Below are 21100 nucleotides of genomic sequence, written 5' to 3' on the forward strand. Positions count from 1 at the left end.
CAAGCCAACTTGGTAATAATACCCAATTTACAACTGTCCTTCTTACAACAATACTTAAACTTTGCGAGAGCCAGCAATATGAACACCACCTCTTCTAATTTCCAATGGCAATAAAACATACAAACAAGCAAAACAAGCCGGTACGCGACATGGCTGCTCGCTCTAGATGGAAAGCTGGCCGACGCGACTAGCCGATATTCATGTACATGCGATCAATCAATTTATCACAATAAATATGATTATCACAGCCCTCTTAGTTTGTGCCCAGAAACCCGCCTTGTGAAATTTCAGGCATGTTTCCAAAGAGACTCTAACAAATGGCAGCCCTGGTAATTCCATTTATCGATTCGCTAAAGATTATTTTTTTATATGATGCTGTAAGACATTCTCCTTGGGCACAAAAAAAACAGGTCCCTCGGAGGTCCAGTTTCGGAGGTATTGATTTTTTTTGTACAGTCCACAAAATAAGTGTACGATGTACGATAAAGTATTTTAGCTGTTGCTAAGCAACGGAGGTGTGCATAGCAACCATTCATTTTTGTGTACATGCCAGCCACGTTGTACACATTTCACCCAAGTTTCATCAAAATCAGACTCTTTCTCTTAGAGATATTCGCAATTCACCGTTTCTGAAATGTTCGACACGTACTCGCCCAAAACCTATCGCCTCCAAACAAATATTTTTTGTTAGGGCTGCAAATTGGCATGAAGGGAGCGAGATAGATTGCGCACAGAACTCTAAGCTTCGATTTTTCGATTTATTTATTTTTTGATTTTTTTTGACCACTTTAAAGGGCCGTTGCTTGGACCCGGGGTCCCATATTTGAAAGCACACGATTCCCAGAAATATTGGTCCTACCTCCCAAGTTTCATTGGAATCGGTTGAGTGGTTTAGCCCCGAGGCTTGACCAAAGTTTCGCGGACAGACAGACAGATGGAAATGTCCAGAATAAGGTTGCTCCAAGAGCAGCCAATAAATCTCAACTCGCTTGCATGTCGCTAACAAGATCACCAATATTACAAAATCTTCAAAACGAATGCAATCTCCTCAAACTTTCCTCAAATGACCCTGATTATCCCCACGCTTTAAAAAAATAAAATAAAAAAGTGTTCAGTTTATTTTCAAACATATCGATGAAAGGCGTTCCATCAACAGATCAAACAGGAGGATGGCATTCAATAAAATGAAGGACGACTCAGTTTCGGCCTGGTATGTCTATCATATCTTTTTCACTTTGCAACCTCATATCATCGAATGCCTGATCTTCATACCTACGCATCACTGTACACATCGCTTTTGGAAATGCTATAGTTTTCAAATGAGGAGATCAGAGCGGTTATCTTTTGTATAAATGGAATGAGACGTCTTTTTACCTCCGCCACCAAAGGTGAAGGAGGTTATGTTTTCACCCCTTTCTGTCCGTTTCTTTGTCTGTGTGCATGATATCTAAAAAAGTTGTGGACGGATGAATTTGGATGAAACTTGGTGGACAGGTTGGGTGTGTGGCAAGGACGAATTGATTTGATTTTGGTGAAGATCTGAATCCGGATCTGGATATGAGAATTATTTAATTTTAAAGTGATTCTTCACCATTGAGAGACGGGGCCAAAAACGATATATAGTACTGTATGGCATGATATTTCAAAAATGTATTGGGCCCGATATGTTCTCGTGGATCAGGCATTGCGTGGCGGAGGTGTGTGCTCTACTGATTGCCTTTCGAGTTTTTGTTTGTGATGCTACTCCTCTGACCTCCCAAAGTTAATTGCAACAAAACTTTATAGAATCACAGTTTTGACCATGATGCACCTTACTTGGGGTTTTAAACAGTCATTTTCTCACAATTCATAACTTATGAACACACAAACACAAGTCACCACCTGTCGCCATCTCCGAGAGTGGATCCATATACTGTATACAATGCTTTCTCAAATACATGAATCGCTAATTATTCAAAAACCGAAAAGAGAACAAACACAACCTATACATCAATCTATAATTCCAGCAATGTGTGTGTGTGTGTGTGTGTGTGTGTGTGTGTGTGTGTGTGTGTGTGTGTGTGTGTGTGTGTGTCTGTCTCTGACCGCTGTTTCTCGACAACCACTGGTCTGATCTAATTGAAACTTGCCAGGTATATTGCTGGAGACCTGAGTATGTGCCTTTTCAAGGTTTGATATTAATCGGACAAGTGGTTCCCAAGTTATGGCCATTTATTTACCAAACTAATGACAGGACACGTTGATGCGTAGGCGTGGCCGATGGGGAAAGGGCGCCTTAGTTACCAATGACAGGACAAGCTGCTTGGCGTTTTACACCCACAGTAGCTATCTTCTACCTATCTATAATTCCAGCAATCTCTGTTTGTTTGCTTTTCTAAAGGTTTGAAATTAATCGGACAAGTGGTTCCCAAGTTATGGCCAAGTTAGAGCGCATTCCCCATTACGGGTTACAACGTAAGGACTTCCGGATAGTGATGACTTACTATATTCGAATAATTTCTCGATTTCTTATGCACATTTATAGATAAACACAATGTCCCAATCCAGTCGTCGTTTACGAGAGCGAAGGAACGGCCTGCGTTTTTGTTTGAAAGATTTTTTTTTTTTGCATGTACGACCTCGCACGCATGGTCATGCACATATGGCCACGCATGTACGGGCACATGAGAGCGAAGGAACGGCTTGTGTGGTTGTTTCTGGCATGCGGTTTGAAAGTTTTTTTTTGCACGTACGGCCACGCACGTACGGGCACGGGAGAGCAAAGGAACGACCTGTGTGATTACTGTTTCTGGCACACGGTTTGAGTTTTTTTTTTTGCACGTACAGCCATGCACGTACAGCCACGCACGTACGGGCACACGAGAACGAAGGAACGGCTTGTGTGGTTGTTTCTGGCATGCGGTTTGAAAGTTTTTTATCTTGCCAAAACGAAGTTTTTGCAAGATATGTTAGTCAGCTTGTATTTTTTTTTTTGTTTGTCTGTAATCACGTATAAAAAATTCTGCAGAGCACAGTTATCATTGGAAATTTTTGTAACTTCACATATCAGAGGCCTATAGAGGTCCCTTTCAGTGCACAAAATTTTCAAGGTCAAGGTCAAAGGTCAAGGTCACTTTGTCGCAAATCAGGGGAGTCGACGAAACCCTTATTTTTTTGAGTAATTTTAATGTAATCGTCTCCAAACTTTATGGGAATATAGTTCATGGTCTGGCGCTCAGCTGATTAATTTTTGGTGGCGATTGGCCTTGACCTTCATGGTTAGCGCCTGAGGTCAAACATATTTGACCCCAAGGTCAAATTTTCAAGTTTTAGGAACCATATCGTGTAGTACCTCAAATTGAACACCTCGATGAGTGCTTTCTCGATATGTCAAGCTTGAGACATTATGACGTCATTTGGTGACATTATGAGGCAAACATATTTTTCATGATTACTCTGTAGAACGATTCTCATCGGAATCTCTCGTAGGCAGATATTCCTCAAGGAGTCGCTCCTGGTGGATAGCAGCTCTGTTCACCTCAGTGTGACCTTAAAGAAGTCACACGTGGTCACCTTTTGGCAAGATACGGGTCACCCTGCGGGTGACATTGGTTTATTTTTTTCTTTGCACGTACGGCCATGCACTTACGGGCACACGAGAGCGAAGGAACGGCTTTGTGGCTGTTGTTTCTGGCACGCGGTTTGAAAGTTTTTTTTCATTTTGCACGTATGGCTATGCATGTACAGGCACGCACTAGTTGATTTAAAGGTAATTTTACTGATCATGGAACAACACAACTCTCAAGGGTGAAAGAGTTCTCCAAATATACACCCAAAGAAAATTCCTTTGTGGGAGGGAAGGAGGGAAAGGGAGGAGGTGGGAGTCTGGAGACAGGGGAAGGGGTGGGATTCTGGAGGCAGGGCAAGGGGTGGGATGAGGGAGACGGAACGGGTGGGATTCTGGAGGCAGGGGAAGGGGTGGGATTCTGGAGGCAGGGCAAGGGGTGGGATTCTGGAGGCAGGGCAAGGGGTGGGATTCTGGAGGCAGGGGAAGGGGTGGGATTCTGGAGGCAGGGGAAGGGGTGGGATTCTGGAGGCAGGGGAAGGGGTGGGATTCTGGAGGCAGGGGAAGGGGTGGCATTCTGGAGGCAGGGGAAGGGGTGGGATTCTGGAGGCAGGGCAAGGGGTGGGATTCTGGAGGCAGGGCAAGGGGTGGGATTCTGGAGGCAGGGGAAGGGGTGGGATGAGGGAGACGGAACGGGTGGGATTCTGGAGGCAGGGGAAGGGGTGGGATTCTGGAGGCAGGGCAAGGGGTGGGATTCTGGAGGCAGGGCAAGGGGTGGGATTCTGGAGACAGGGGAAGGGGTGGGATTCTGGAGACAGGGGAAGGGGTGGGATTCTGGAGGCAGGGCAAGGGGTGGGATTCTGGAGACAGGGGAAGGGGTGGGATTCTGGAGACAGGGGAAGGGGTGGGATTCTGGAGGCAGGGGAAGGGGTGGGATTCTGGAGGCAGGGGAAGGGGTGGGATTCTGGAGGCAGGGGAAGGGGTGGGATTCTGGAGGCAGGGGAAGGGGTGGGATTCTGGAGGCAGGGGAAGGGGTGGGATTCTGGAGGCAGGGCAAGGGGTGGGATTCTGGAGGCAGGGGAAGGGGTGGGATTCTGGAGGCAGGGGAAGGGGTGGGATGAGGGAGACGGAACGGGTGGGATTCTGGAGGCAGGGGAAGGGGTGGGATTCTGGAGGCAGGGCAAGGGGTGGGATTCTGGAGGCAGGGCAAGGGGTGGGATTCTGGAGACAGGGGAAGGGGTGGGATTCTGGAGGCAGGGGAAGGGGTGGGATTCTGGAGGCAGGGGAAGGGGTGGGATTCTGGAGGCAGGGGAAGGGGTGGGATTCTGGAGGCAGGGGAAGGGGTGGGATTCTGGAGGCAGGGCAAGGGGTGGGATTCTGGAGGCAGGGCAAGGGGTGGGATTCTGGAGGCAGGGCAAGGGGTGGGATTCTGGAGGCAGGGCAAGGGGTGGGATTCTGGAGGCAGGGGAAGGGGTGGGATTCTGGAGGCAGGGGAAGGGGTGGGATTCTGGAGGCAGGGGAAGGGGTGGGATTCTGGAGGCAGGGAAGGGGTGGGATTCTGGAGGCAGGGGAAGGGGTGGGATTCTGGAGGCAGGGGAAGGGGTGGTATTCTGGAGGCAGACGGAAAGGGTGGTATTCTGGAGGCAGGGGAAGGGGTGGGATTCTGGAGGCAGGGGAAGGGGTGGGATGAGGGAGACGGAAGGGGTGGGATGAGGGAGACGGAAGGGGTGGGATGAGGGAGACTGAAGGGGTGGGATGAGGGAGACTGAAGGGGTGGGATGAGGGAGACTGAAGGGGTGGGATGAGGGAGACTGAAGGGGTGGGATGAGGGAGACTGAAGGGGTGGGATGAGGGAGACGGAAGGGGTGGGATGAGGGAGACGGAAGGGGTGGGATGAGGGAGACGGAAGGGGTGGGATGAGGGAGACGGAAGGGGTGGGATGAGGGAGACGGAAGGGGTGGGATGAGGGAGACGGAAGGGGTGGGATGAGGGAGACGGAAGGGGTGGGATGAGGCAGACGGAAGGGGTGGGATGAGGGAGACGGAAGGGGTGGGATGAGGGAGACGGAAGCGCGGGGATGAGGGAGACGGAAGGGGTGGGATGAGGGAGACGGAAGGGGTGGGATGAGGGAGACGGAAGGGGTGGGATGAGGGAGACGGAAGGGGTGGGATGAGGGAGACGGAAGGGGTGGGATGAGGGAGACGGAAGGGGGGGGGTGAGGGAGACGGAAGGGGTGGGATGAGGGAGACGGAAGGGGTGGGATGAGGGAGACGGAAGGGGTGGGATGAGGGAGACGGAAGGGGTGGGATGAGGGAGACGGAAGGGGTGGGATGAGGGAGACGGAAGGGGTGGGATGAGGGAGACGGAAGGGGTGGGATGAGGGAGACGGAAGGGGTGGGATGAGGGAGACGGAAGGGGTGGGATGAGGGAGACGGAAGGGGTGGGATGAGGGAGACGGAAGGGGTGGTGCCGTTTATACGAGTGATCTGGTGATGTCACGAGTGGTATTTGACGATGTAGATTGTTTAAGAAGTCAAGGATGAGAATGTGATAATGTTTGACCAAGTTATAAAAAAGATCAACATGATGTGGTACGAGTGACGAGGTTATTATCTGCAAAATGTCGAAAACCCTGTTTCGTTCAACAACTTTCAAAATTTGACCTTTGCATAACCTTAAAAGTTCACAATACAATGTTGTGGACATTAAAATAAGGAAACAGGATACGTGCTATAGCTTATTGGAGTTAGTTCGTCGAAGGTCGACAACCCGGTTCGATTCTCACAACTTTGAAAATTTGACCTTTGTGAACTTTAAAGGTCAAAGGTCAAGGATTATGACCTTTGGTGCAAAACTTCCTCTGGAACATTCCAGGAACAATATAACGTCATATAGGCTATTTGGCATTTCGCACTCCTCGGATTATCCATACTTTGATGAAATCAGCGTAAAAACAAACTTGAAGGGGGCGCCACGGGCAAGGTGTTCGAGATAGAGAAAAATGGTTTCAAGACTTTAGGTGGGGAATGACCTCAAGATTATGCATAAAAAAATTGTCATCCGAGCTCTCAAAGTTTGGGCGGTCGTATGATTTTTTTTATGTCAAAATTCGCAATTTTCTAAGTTCGTGATCTTGTGACCTTGACCTTGGGACTAAAATGAAAAATCGAGCTCTGTGGGGCTATGCAGGTGCCATTGGGTTAAGCAAATACCAAAAGCCTGCCAGATTCAACAAACCCCTGGGAGAAGATAAATGTTTACGTCAAAATTCGCAATTTTCTAAGTTCGAGACCTTGTGACCTTGACCTTGGGACGAAAAAGAAAAATCGAGCTCTGTGGGGCTATGCAGGTGCCATTGGGCTAAGCAAATACCAAAAGCCCTGCCAGATTCGACAAACCCCTGGGAGAAGATCAATGTTTCTGTCAAAATTCGCAATTTTCTAAGTTCGTGACCTTGTGACCTTGACCTTGGGACGAAAATGAAAAATCAAGCTCTGTGGGGCTATGCAGGTGCCATTGGGCTAACGAAATACCGAAACTCCTGTCAGATTCAACAAACCCCCTCGAGAAGATGCAAATTGAAATCGGCTGCCCCCTAAAAACACGTTTTTTGGGCGTGGCTCCGCCCATAATGGACGCACCACGCCCATTCTCAGGAAAACACAACTAGATCATTATATAAACCTCCCACCACAATTTTATCAGGATCGGATCAAAACCCACGGAGCTATGCTCGGGACAGACAGACAGACAGGCAGACACAGACCAATAACGAATATAGTGGTCACTTATATCTTTTTCGTGAAAAATATTTTTTCGTGAACCAAAAAGGAGTCATTCTGCTGTTTTGTGTCACTGTGTGTACCACAATGAGCACGAAGAAAAGAAAGAAAACCAGAGAATTGTCTGAGGAAGTCAGATACAAGATTGCAGCCAAGCATGGACAATCTCAAGGCTACAAGTCCATCTCCAGAGATCTTGATGTTCCTGTGTTCACCGTACACAATGTTTTGAGGAAGTTTAAGGCCCATGGCACTGTAGCCAACTTCCCTGGACGTGGCCGCAAGAGAAAAACCTTATTTTCTCATTGCAGCGAAGGATTGTTCGAATGGTGGAGGAAGCACCTCGATCAACTGCCAAACAGATTCAAGCTGACCTTCAAACACAAGGTATGACAGTTTCAACTCGCACCATTAGTCATCAACTCAATGAAAGGGGGTTCAATGGTAGGAAACCCAGGAAGACTCAACTGCTAAGAGAGAGAGACAAAAGAAAGCCTGAGTGATGGTTGCCAAAACACACCTGAACAAGCCAAAATCCTTGTGGGAGAATGTCCTGTGGAGTTGTGAGTTATTTGAAAAAAGTACAAGGGTGCCAATATTTTTGGCCATGACTATGTCCAGAGAGACTGACCTGAACTCATGTCTGACATTGAGGGCCTCCATCCATTGTTGGGAGAGTATGAGCAGCAAGTCCATTGTGGAGACCTGAATCAGAATTGATGATCTGAGATCAGGCCGTTGGAGAAAAAGAAGGATTTTATATAAATTGCGATTATGAATTCCTGATTATGGATTCCATGACCTTGCTCATTCCCTTCATGTGGTCTTTTTGACTGTTGGCTGCATCATTGATTAGGGGCATGGCTATGCCGCCGATGCAGTGCCCCTATTGCCAGTGCACTGGTGCTCATTTCACCAACCTCAGGATGACAGGCTGTCAAACTCCCTGGTGTTAATTCAGGGGTTCGAACTCAGGACCCTAGGATCCCAAAGCACCACCCTAGCCACTGAGCCCACGCCAGGCTTACCTTGCTCATGATTGGAAGTAAGCTTAGAAGTCTGCAGTTAAGGGGATCGGTTTTTTTCACATTGTTTATGCAATGCAGTGATGCCAGCGGACTTCCACAATGACGGAAGATAAGCAAGAGCAAGGGGTAGGATGAACAAATCAAAAAGCAGATGTGCAAGAGCAGCAAAGCAAGTTTTTTTTATAGGACACGTGCACTGATGCTGCCCAGTCCAGATGCAGAATCAGAGTCGAGGATTGCCAGAAACTTCTCCACATTCTCAGGTGCAAAAGGCACAGAGTCCAGTAGCAGTTGGGTATGACAGGGAAGGATGGATACTGACAGTAAGGGGTTGGGGATGCAATATTTGGAAGCAAACACAGAATTGAGTCATTCGGCCTTCTCCCGAGCGGAGTCGGCTACGGTGCTATTTGAAGGGAGGGAAGGGATGGAAGGGGAGCATACTCCAGAGATAATCATAACCACAAATGAGGAAGAGAGAGTTTGGATAAGTAGTTAAAAAGTTGGTCCACATGGCTAAGAAAGAGAGATATGCTGATAGAGAGTTGTCACTGTTTGGAGGACGGTACAACTCACAGGGTGAGGAGCTCATGAATACCTGGCTGAATACACACAGCATGAATACCTGGCTACATCACTTGTTAAGCAACAATAGTTTCTACTTTACAAGCAGAAAATGCAGTCCTCTTCTCAGACTTTTATAGAGTGGCAACAAAAGTAAATGTGAGCATCTTTTCTCATAATGATGGGGTCATGAAGAGAAAGGTTTTACATCATAGTCAATTCACATGTTTGGACCATGCTGAGATAGAAAACACAAGATATGAAAATGCCTGAGGACAATGAAATAAAAACTAGAATAACCACATTATTTCGAACAACTTAAAGCGGGGTCGACGTAAGGGTGGGGGTCAATTTCGTTTTTAATATCTGCTGAATGGGCATGGCAAAAATAACAATAATAATAATAATAATAATAATAATAGGAAGCCATTGGGATCTTGACTGCAAATTGATTTGATGAGAGAATGGAATGAAACAAAAACCCCAAAAACATAAACCGACACGTTGTTTGCTTAAAAACGAAACATTACTTCCATGTAATACTTCGATTATGATCAATTTATGGTCGAAGAAACAAAAGAGAATCTGTAATCGATCAGAGCATTCACTGGAGTACCTCTCTCAGCTGCAGATTCTCTCGCTCACGCCCATCCAATACCGACTGTAACTGGGTCAACTGGGCTTCGGCATCGGTCAACCTCTCATCCTCAGACCCCGAACGCACCAAACTCAGACCCTTCCCCTGAAGCATCTCCATCAGCTTCCGGATGGACTCGTCTCGTGCACAGAGCGTTTGTTTTTGCGCGTCAATACGTAGCTCCATCTCTTCCAGTGTCCTATCATTGGCAGTGACATGCAGAGCATTACACCCTGACTCACAAAAACAATTTGATTATTAGCACACAAGCATGAATGGGGGAAAAAAATGCCTGAAGCAATCCACATCCAACGTTCTTGCTGACGTGACTCACCGCCGCAGCAGAAACAGTTCCTTCGCCTGGCGCTCGTGCTGAGCACGGAGCCGCCGGAAGGCCTCGGGACTCTGTTGAGCATTGTCATCATCTTCTGCTGAGGCAAAGGACTCGTCAACGAGGCTAGTCGTGCTTCCCAAAATCCCCTCATGTCCCTGCAGAAGCTCGTTGAGGTCACGCTGGGTCCGCAGTTCTTCCTGCATCGCCTGGATGGTGAGCTGTAGGTGCTGGTTAGGGGATGCAGGGACCAGTCAGGATTGTTAATATTAAACACACCACTGTTTTCTTGCGATGATTGCGTTTAGTTTTCCTTCTTTCCATGTCCCCAGGCTCATGACGCTGGCATTAAATCATATATGTTATCTTACAAAGGTGTTGATTGCTATTGAAAAGTGGAAAGTGCGTGGGGGGTTAGAGGGGTTGAGGGTATGGGGGGAGGGGGAAGAGGTAGAGCAGAGAAAGACGGAAAAAGCAAAAACCAAAGCGGAATTCCTCTGGAGCTTTTGCAGTCAAAAGTAAAAAAAAAAAAAAATCGACTGAAAATGTAAAATTAAGGTGAAGACGATGGAGATTGAAGGCCTGAAGTCATCCGAGCGGTGGTACACATTTACATAGAGAATTTGCGTTCACCATAAATTTGGAACTTTGGGGGTTGGGGGAGTGGGTAGGGGGGGGGATAGAAACCAAGTAGCTACAACCTTTGTTTTACGAGTGACCCTTAGTCGCCCTGGCAAGTTTGGTTGAGATTTGATAACTAACGACCAAATGCATCGACCAAAGACAGACACCAAATTGCATATTTTCGGATGACAGATGATACATGATGAAAGCACACAAGCCCTCAAGTGTTGGCAACTTGCACTCTCAAGTGCCTGTCCAGATGTGCTATGTTGCGGTACACGATGTGGAGCGGTTGCGGCCGAATACTACTTGCTATGTTTGGGCTGTACGACATTCAGGTGAACAATGTTCGTGAAAACATAGAATCGATTAATATTTCCAGTCGCTAAGTAATTAATCGTTCATTCAAAACTTTTCATAAAACGTATTAAAACAATTGCAAGGAAAACTGCTTCGCAATCCTTTGCGAGTATACACAATATTAGTTGGGTTGGGAGACCAGGGAGGGGAAATAAAATCTATATGCTACCCCCCTCCTCCAAAAAAATGGGGGGGGGGAAGGACATGTCCCCACTGTCTACTGATGTCCTTTTAAATGTATGAGATCCAACGACTGAAGCCAGTCATCAATGGCAGTCAGCACAACACAGGTCCTTTGGACAGGTGTTTGTGGTGGAAGGAGCACAACACGTTTCATCGACATCCCTCGGCATTTATCCTTAATGTCCTGCAGCAAACTTTGCATGAAGTTTGATGTCATGTTCCTGTGACGGTCTCGTGAGGAAAATATAATCAATCAACAGGAATGAGGGTTGGGTGTCATTGCGAAATCTCTTCGCTGGACTTGGGTCCATGTTTAAAATCAGCCGCCAATTCGGCCACCTTTGGACTACGAGGACGCACTCTCACCGTAAACAGGGCACCGTGTCAAAATGATGAAACCAAAGGCATATAATAGGCATCAGTAAAGTTTATAAAAAGAGGTTAAAGTTCCAAAATCCAAGCTGACCTGAACACCTCAATTCTTATTCCCTGCTTCTCCCATCGATACATTCACATTCCAGAGGCTATTCTGTCTCGCTCTTCCAATCCAGGGCTTCAAGCAAGAAGTGCACCTCCATCTCTTCATTCCCAATTCTGTCCCGTGATGTTTAATTACCGCCATTAACCTCCCCGAACCCAACCACCTCAATTGCTCGGCGAATGGGCTGACAGGATGGCCGAGAGGCAAGCACACTCACCCCCTAAGCCGTCTAACTTGGGTTTGAATCCCGACGTTTCACAGGCTGGTTGATTCATCAATGCCTGTGCCGTCCTTCGGATGGACGCTAAACGGACGTCCCATTTGCTGGCACTAGTTGGTGGAATTAAAAAAAAAAAATCCCACTGCATCCTTCGCAAAGAGTTGGCAAGCTATCACCGGCACCCTGAATAAATTACAAATTCCTGCCATGACTAAAGGCCCTGTCACACCTTGACGATTTCGCCAGCGTATTCCCGACGTAAGCAAAATTTGGCTAAAACGCTGGCACACGTCGAATACGTTATGGGTAAGTTTGTATACGTTAAGAGCACGCTGGCATACGTCGTAGTACTCCGAGCTGTTAGACAAATTTTCCATGCTTGAAATTTTTTGACGTATGCCAGTATATGACTCACACGTTCCGCATAATGCTGGCCATAAGTTGTAGGCACGTTACGCGATCGTTGACACACGTTACTTGTAAGTTACTCATAAGTCGAAACACGTCGAGGTAATGGTTAGCGTCAGTGTTCTAGACTCCCTGGTTTTTTTTTTCTTCGGTATAACAGTGATGTTAACACTTCGATTTCTAGTACGGTTATAACATAATATAATTAATAGGATGCCGCTCAACGATTTAAATCATAACCGCACTAGAAATCGAAGTGTCAACATCACAGTCATACCGAAGAAAAAAAAACAAAAATAAAAAACCAAAAACCAGGGAGTCTGGAACACTGACGCTAACCATTACCTCGACGTGTTTCGACTTATGAGTAACTTACAAGTAACGCATGTCGACGTGTGTCAACGATCGCGTAACGTGCCTACAACTTATGCCAGCGTATGCGGAATGTGTGTCATATGTCGAGTACGTCGAGAAATTTTCAACATGTTGAAAATTTCTCGACATATGACGACGTATGCCAGCGTACTATTAACGTATACAAAACTTACCCATAACGTATTCGACGTGTGCCAGCTTGGTTCGGCGTACTATTAACGTATACAAAACTTACCCATTACGTATTCGACGTGTGCCAGCTTGGTTCGGCAAATTTTTCATACGTCGGCATTCGCTGGCTAAAACGTCAAGGTGTGACAGCGGCTTCACACTTCGATGTCTAGTGCGGTTATGATTTGAATCGTTGAGCCACAGCCGATGAATAGCCTATGCCACGTGATCGTCGGCGATACGCTGCCACGCGCGATGCATAAGTTAGACTATCGTTGGGCATAGGTTGTGAACGCCGACAACACGCTCAGCATTCGTTGGTATAAGTTATCTATATGTGATTAAAACGTTCTGTGTACGTTACTAATACGTTATGCATACGTCCAACACGTTATTATATGCCCAAAACTTAAAAAAAACATCAATAGTTCAGCGTATGCCAGCGTTTTACATGCATTTTGAGACCTTGCCATATGCTGGCTAAAACGTCAAGGTGTGACAGGGCCTTTGTAGAGAGCACAGTCTCGCCCTCGGCCAATGATGCTACCCCGCAGCCTTGTGCTGCACACGAAGGAAGAAGACTTGCTAGTTTCAGTGTTTCCTCCTCCTCCTCCCTTTGCTACTTTCCTGTTCGTTCATTCCTTTGACGTTTGCCCCACTGCCAGTTATATGAGCCTTGCTCCCAGAAAGAAACAAAGAAAAAGAGCAAAAAAAATCCACAAACCTCGGGTGCCAACAGGCGCCCCCTTTCCCAGAACATTTCCCAGTAACACTCTGGCAAGTGGTTCAGTCTAATGCGGGACTACAGAAATGTACAGAGACTTCCCCACAAACAGACTGGATAAAGGGGGAGATGGAATCAGGAAGCGTTTTAAGATTGTTGGAGTTATGATAAACAAACACCCTGGAAACCAAAATTCAGACATTTATACAAGCAAAGAGAAAGGAAAACAAACAGAGCCCTTCCAACCATTTAATCTTCCATTTACTCTTGGAAAAACAACTTGGATATGCACATCATCACATCACAAATTTGGCCGAACAACCTCATCAAACAACAACCTTTTCATGATTCTGTCTCCTCTCTCCATATTGCAACAGAAAAGTACGGTGGAAAGTGTTCTTTTTTATTTATACATCATCAAATTAAACTTGGCAATGAGGAGGGTGGGGGGAAATGAGGAAGAGGGGGGGGAGAACGCAGCATGATGGGAGAGGGGGAAAAGGTGGCATGAGGGGGAGGGGAGAAGGCAATGAGGAAGGGGGACGGAGAAGGCAATGAGGAAGGGGGGGGAGAACACAGCATGATGGGAGAGGGGGAGAAGGTGGCATGAGGGGGAGGGGAGAAGGCAATGAGGAAGGGGGGGAGAAGGCAATGAGGAAGGGGGGGAGAAGGCAATGAGGAAGGGGGAGAAGGCAATGAGGAAGGGGGGAGAAGGCAATGAGGAAGGGGGGAGAAGGCAATGAGGAAGGGGGGGAGAATGCAGCATGATGGGAGAGGTGGAGAAGGCGGCATGAGGGGGTGAGAGAAGGCGGCGCGAGGAGGGTGAGAAGGCGGCGCGAGGAGGGTGAAAGAAGGCGGCGCGAGGAGGGTGAGAGAAGGCGGCGCGAGGAGGGGGAGAGAAGGCGGCGCGAGGAGGGGGAGAGAAGGCGGCGCGAGGAGGGGGAGAGAAGGCGGCGCGAGGAGGGGGAGAGAAGGCGGCGCGAGGAGGGTGAGAGAAGGCGGCGCGAGGAGGGTGAGAGAAGGCGGCGCGAGGAGGGGGAGAGAAGGCGGCGCGAGGAGGGGGAGAGAAGGCGGCGCGAGGAGGGGGAGAGAAGGCGGCGCGAGGAGGGGGAGAGAAGGCGGCGTGAGGAGGGGGAGAGAAGGCGGCGCGAGGAGGGGAAGAGAAGGCGGCGCGAGGAGGGGGAGAGAAGGCGGCGCGAGGAGGGGGAGAGAATGCGGCGCAAGGAGGGGGAGAAAATGCGGCGTGAGGAGAGGGAGAGAAGGCGGCGTGAGGAGGGGGAGAGAAGGCAACGTGAGGAGGGGGAGAGAAGGCAGCGCGAGGAGGGGGAGAGAAGGCAGCGTGAGGAGAGGGAGAGAAGGCAGCGCGAGGAGGGGGTGAGAAGGCAGCGCGAGGAGGGGGAGAGAAGGCAGCGCGAGGAGGGGGAGAGAAGGCAGCGCGAGGAGGGGGAGAGAAGGCAGCGCGAGGAGGGGGAGAGAAGGCAGCGCGAGGAGGGGGAGAGAAGGCAGCGCGAGGAGGGGGAGAGAAGGCAGCGCGAGGAGGGGGAGAGAAGAGAGCGCGAGGAGGGGGAGAGAATGCAGCGTGAGGAGGGGGAGAGAAGGCAGCGCGAGGAGGGGGAGAGAAAGCAGCATGGGGGGGGGGCGGTAGAAGGCAGCGTTAGGGGGGAAGAGGGGAGGGAATGGGAAGGCAGCGTGAGGGGAGGGGAGAAGAAGGAATGGGAAGGTGGTGCGAGGAGAGGGGGAGAGCATAGGAAGGCAGCACGAGGGGGGGGTGGGGTGAAAGAAAATAGATAATCTGCCAAAAACTTCCATCAATATTACATTTTCAGATGTTGCATCAAATCTGTCCTTTTGTTTTCCGACCCAAAAGCTGATTCACCAATCAAAGATTGCTCACCGGTTCTAAAATGAAGCATACAGCACCGATTTATATGTTAAAAACACTGTCCTTCCATTAGTCTGTGTCACAAAAGAGGAGGAGACATTTTGCATGCTCAACGGTCAATGTGCCAACACATCACTTGGATGCTTTGAACGTTTGTTCTGTCCTCTCCTTAATGCCCACCTGCATTAAGGTGTTGAAACAAACAAAAAAACAGAAGGCCAACGTGTACTGGTGCCCTGAGCAAATTTCCATTACTGCGGGGGAGTGCTGAGGCATGCATATAGCATTAAGGACATTAAAGACCAAATCGCCTCCTTCAGTGCTCGTGTTTTCTTACATCACAAGGACATTTAATGGAGAAAATGTATTTTTTCATCTATTGCTAGTTTTATGGTGTCGATTCAAATGCCAACTCTTTTCATACAATACTGTGGATTAGTAACCAGCAGCAGGGGTGAAGGACAAAATATAGGTAGACTTGGACAAATAATGGGTGTGGGGTGGAATGAGGGGGAGGGGAGGATGCAAGGGGTGGACAAGATGGATACAGAAGCAGCAAGGCTTTAAAATCAGTCGTCATCATTATCACAAAGATCCTCATTCTCCTAAGAGGATGTGATCTGTTAAGTTTGTGCGCGTGGCGATTGCTCATGGGGCACGGCCAAAAACTTCCTCTGCAATGTTGGATCATATTCGGTCAGAAATTAAACCCATAACGTACCAGCTCAGAGGTGAACAAACCATCGACGATGCCACACTGCCACTAAAAATAACAAAACAAATATCGTATTCCTTGAATAAACTGGAATCTTATCTTCAAAATAATTAATCATGAAAGGATACATTAAAAAACAAACAAACATCCAAACCACGATGAGTAATGTTAACGTTGGTGTCCGTCGGAACCTTTTACACGCGTTTATAAGGGTAACGAGATAGAACCGCGAGTATCCTGATGACCATCAAGTCTTGTGGCCTGGGCTCTAGATTCAAATGGGAAATGTGGGATGAGAGATTACAAATGATCATTTTCAGAAAAATTATTGACCATCGAATGACATCGAGATGTAACTCGGCTTTAAAACCAATTGTTAATGCACAGTAAAATTACAATACATTAGCTTTGCCATTTCAGACTACGTAGTGTCACTTTATCACGTGCAGACTTCTGCATGCGAGTTGGCATTGCACGAGGTCGTTGTCGGAGAAATACGTGGCATCGAAGATGAGCTCGAAAGAGCAAAATAGATAATGTTGTTTTGTATTGGTTACATGATTTTCTGAAAGCACAGCTGTGCCACTGACGCTGCGCCGCTGATGCAGTGCCCCTTTTACCAGTAAGCTGGTACTCATTTTGTTGACCTCAGAAGGATGACAGGCTGAGTTAACCCACCTAGTGCTCAAGACCCAAAGATCTTAAGCCAGCCACCTTAACAGTTAGGCATTATCGTGTGGGAGGGGGGGGGGCAATCCAGGAAGCTCTCCACGACTCCTCGAACACCTCCACCGACCCGACTGCAAACTCCAGAAAGCGGAAACCAGATCCATGAGACATGGGGGCCTCCTACCCTACATCCATTTTCCTTGGCTCACGTATGCTCATTCACAAAGTACGTACGCAGACGTGGCACGATGTAAATCATACTAAAAGCAGCAATTTGCGATACATTCGGTCGTTACTTATCCAATCCCAACCAAACTTGCCAGGGCGACTAAAGGTCACATGATGGAGGTTGTCGCTCCTTCATTAATCCAACTTCTCAAGGGGGTTTTCTGCCTTGGACGAACTCGTGTTAACGTGTACAAATAGCTTACGTTGGCATTTTGTGGGGCACACTTACAGGAATTAAAAATTATATAACCACAAACTACAGTATTCGGTCAGTTCGAAACAATGTATGATTATCTTTTTAAACAGTGCTAAATGAAATAAATTTAAAAAAAACAAATCCTTGAGGCATTCAATGCTTGCTCATCGTGTTTCCCATAGACTAATGGTTCCAGGCCGTCTTGACTTGCTAGGCATCCAGGTCGGCCGCAAGCTTGGCTACAATGATCTTTTGCTAATGAAGGTGCTTAAATGAGTCTTTACGCATGACTGATGCATCTCATTGCTTGTACCATCAGATGATGTGTGAACTGCATATGGATTGTTTATAACTTATTTACTTGTTTATTGGGGCTTCTTAAGCGATTTCTCCAGGCGATGACTTCAACTATGACATGTGATATTGTTACGAATTTGGAAGCCTTGTGCACACAAACATACAGGTCCTATAGAACAGTTATATCGGTGAGTATGTGTTTTAGTTAGGGTCCCCGTTCCTTGTTTAATGGGTGAATAAATGTACATGCGCTGTGAGTTATTTTGATAGTTATGGTTTTTACATCACTCACAACTATCGCTCCGACATCTACAACCACAACAATGACAACCCTCTGCTCCCGGCATTCTCCGCGTGCTCGCTGGTATGCGGGCGTGTTCGGAATGCGTTCGGGGATGGAATTCCATTCCCAAATATGGTCATGAACCGATGGGAACGTGCATTATGTCCCACCCACTGAGGAGAGCGGGCCACGCCTGAGCGAACCGCGCCCGAGAGCGATAAAAAGGAAAGGAGAGTGTGAGAATCGGGTGGAGCATCAGAATCTGCGCGAGCGAGAGGATGAGGGGACCGGGAGGAGCGTCAGAATCTGCTCGAGTGTGTGGATCTGCTCGAGCGAGAGAGGAAGAATTCGCGCCCGTTCAAAACGCATCTCTCGAGGCTGGGCGAAAGGCATCTCGTCACTGGCGCGCTCTGGTTCCCGGGTCATCTCGTCTTGTGGCTGGTGTGGTCTGCGTCTGGCTGCCCTGGTTCCTTCTTGGCCGACTGGTGCTCCGGGGAGGCGCGGACGTCGAGCTGCGTGGCGCGGCCAGGTAGCCTACTATTCTCTCGTCCTTCAGCTCATCTTCCTCCCGAGCTGAAGGGATAATAAAGACCATTTTGGAACCGCTTCTTTTGGGTGTGCATCTGTGTGTGGGCCCGTCGTTAAGTAGGAATTGTTTATGTGCTCTTTGCTGTACATACTTGCATCTCTATAGTCGGATAACTCTGCTTCTTGCGTGCTCCCTCCTTTCCCCCATTATAAATAAATACATTTGTTAAATGTATCAGTTCGTTGCTGTGTTTCTTCCATTGGCTTAGCACGGCGCGTGTTGGTGAATTATAAAGGCTATTGCCACTGTAACTGTACGTTTGGACCGACGGGACTTCGGCAACCATCCGCTCGGGTTGTGCACGGGTCGGGCACGCTAACGGCTCGACTCGTACGGGTGCCGTCGAGGGTGTGAATACTCAGTTACTCGCCACGTGGATCTCTCGGTATTTTGAAGATTGGCAAATAACCCTGTACCACGTGGTGGAATTATTCACGATTCACGGTCCGGTAAGGGACCCGTACCCTCGGGGTTTTCCGAAAGGTACGATCTAGATTCTGGGTGTTCGGTCGAGTCAACCCTACTGCTCCACCTTGCGGTCGTGATCGCAGCCGATACCCGACCCACAACAATATTCCACCGACACATTTATGGTCCAATTGTGATCTGTATTTGACGCATAACACCATTTCTAACAGTCGCCAGCATTGTTTAATAGTTATTCGAGGGAATTTGAAGAAAAATGGATGTTCATGCACATGGGCAGTGAATAGGCGAAGTCACTAGTCTGCACACCTCCCGGAGGTAAACATTATCCCACGTACATTAAGCGAAAAGCAGGGTTAAGAAATTGGTTCACTTCTGTTCATCTACCTATCTGTAAACGTTAGTTTATCATCAAGGAACAACCGATTTAAATCGAATGTTATATTTTGAACACTAATCGGAACAAGAATCGGAAAGCGAACCAGCCATTTTCATGACTGGCTGTGAATTTGTCTCAATTGTACATGTGCAGAGAGGAGTGAGATACCATTTTTTGAAAAAAAATCCGTCTGCCTGCCTGGCAGTAAAACAAAATTGAAAATCATTCCAAACAGGAAGCTTACTGTTTTTAATGACATCATAAAGGACACAAACAACAGGCACAACTAATGTAACGTGTCAAATAAGGTGGTGTAAAAGACGCTGCAACAACAGTGGTAAATTCTGGAATTTATTTATTTGTACGACTTTTACAATCTCTATTTTATTTAAATTGAATTCTATACTTGAACAGTGGAGAACACAAATCGTCTTTTTGGCACCTTCAAAATCCTTTTGTTTAGCAGTACTTGGACATGTTAAATAGGGTGGTGTATGAGACTGCTTCAATCGCGTTAACCTTCCGAAAAATTTTCAGCGATCTTTAAAATCAGAGTTTTCAAACAAATGAAAATCAGATATCCCCTGCTTAACAAAGGGGTCACATACCTTTATACACCTTCGTGAGGCGAACCTTCATTTTGCGGGAGCTTATTTTCCATTATTTCTTGTGGGAAAATTACACTACATTCCCGAACCCTAATTTTTCAGTTGACTAGCGAAGCCAGATGCTTGCTATAATGATGCTTTTAGTCGCAAGTGACATTATATTATTACCTAATAATAAAGACAATGGCACAATAAGTTAGTCTCGCTGTAACACTAACCAAAACGAGAACACTCGGTAGAGCGCATACCTCTGCCAAGCTGATTAGTTTTACGTTTTGTATCCCACCGATAGGCCGATTCTGGATTCGGACCTGAACTAAAATTTAATCGGCTTGTTCTCATCACCTAACCAACTCATCCACAAAGTTTCATCCGAATCCGTCCCTAACTTTGAAAGATATCATGCTATATATTGTTTTAGCCCAATCACTCAATGGTGAAGAATCACTAAAATTCTCAGATCCGGATCTCCACCAAAATCGAATCGATTCTTCCTCGTTACACACCCAACCTGCCCGACAAGTTTTGTCCAAATCTGTCCATAACTTTTTGAGATATTATACTATAATTTCTTTTAGCACCATCACTCAATGGTGACCATAAACTTAAAATATTCTCAGATCCAGATCCGGATCTGTATCTTCACCGAAATCAAAACATTTCATCCTAGTCACATCCCCAAGCTCTCCAACAAATTTTGTCCAAATCCATCCAACAACTTTTTGAGATATCCTGTTCACAAACAGACAGGAGTGAATACATAACCTGCATCCACCTTTGGTGGTGGAGGTAACCATCTCGAGTCCAAGTTACCATACAGAAGGCTGCGGGAGGTGGTGGAGGAGATGGTTATTTTTAACCCTTTCATTCTGAAAAGTTTATTATTTGCAAGCCTTCTGAAAAGTTAATATCCTAATTGAAAACCCACTGAAAAGTTAATCAGTGGAAATATGCATGCACTGTTATCACCATGGATGTAGCAGAATCACCGTATACTGTGATGGCTCTTTCATTGTTACGAATGAAGACCTTTGTTAAGCGATGAATAGCCCTAAATGAAACCATTCGTCATCGTAAATCTTCGCTATACGAACATTCGTTTAGTGATGGGATACCTGTATATGCTGGAACACTGCGCAGGTTATCGTGGTCATTGAACTCTCAAGTTAAAAACCTGTTATCCAGTTTTTCAAGTCATGTCTGACTTCTGATGGTGTTCATGATGAGATTTCTTCAAACATCCCTATCCTGCACAGCTTTCTGAAATTCTGGCAGAGACAGCTTGGTTGCTGCCTTTACTCCACCCATCACACACATACAAGCTCTGCCTCTTCCTCTTCTTCCCTCAACCATACCTAGCATAGTTGATTTGAACAGCAAGAAAGTGGCATTTACA

At 47.0% G+C, this 21100-nt stretch overlaps 1 protein-coding gene across 5 annotated transcripts in view; it reads right to left on the reverse strand.

Moving 5' to 3' along the window:
- LOC147013847 (ELKS/Rab6-interacting/CAST family member 1-like) overlaps positions 1 to 21100 on the reverse strand; it is a 127439-nt gene that overhangs the window by 61986 nt on the left and 44353 nt on the right. For all 5 annotated transcript variants that reach the window (XM_085851131.1, XM_085851129.1, XM_085851130.1 and 2 more), the window contains exons 5-6: positions 9890 to 10116; positions 9535 to 9754 (exon numbers count right to left, since the gene is read on the reverse strand). In XM_085851131.1, coding sequence (XP_085707257.1) covers positions 9535 to 9754; positions 9890 to 10116 — 447 coding nt within the window. The remainder of the gene's footprint in view (positions 1 to 9534; positions 9755 to 9889; positions 10117 to 21100) is intronic.

This window comes from Eptatretus burgeri, chromosome 13 (assembly GCF_056783735.1).
Source record: "Eptatretus burgeri isolate ZD-2024b chromosome 13, Ebu_testis_v1, whole genome shotgun sequence".
NCBI lineage: Eukaryota > Metazoa > Chordata > Myxini > Myxiniformes > Myxinidae > Eptatretus > Eptatretus burgeri.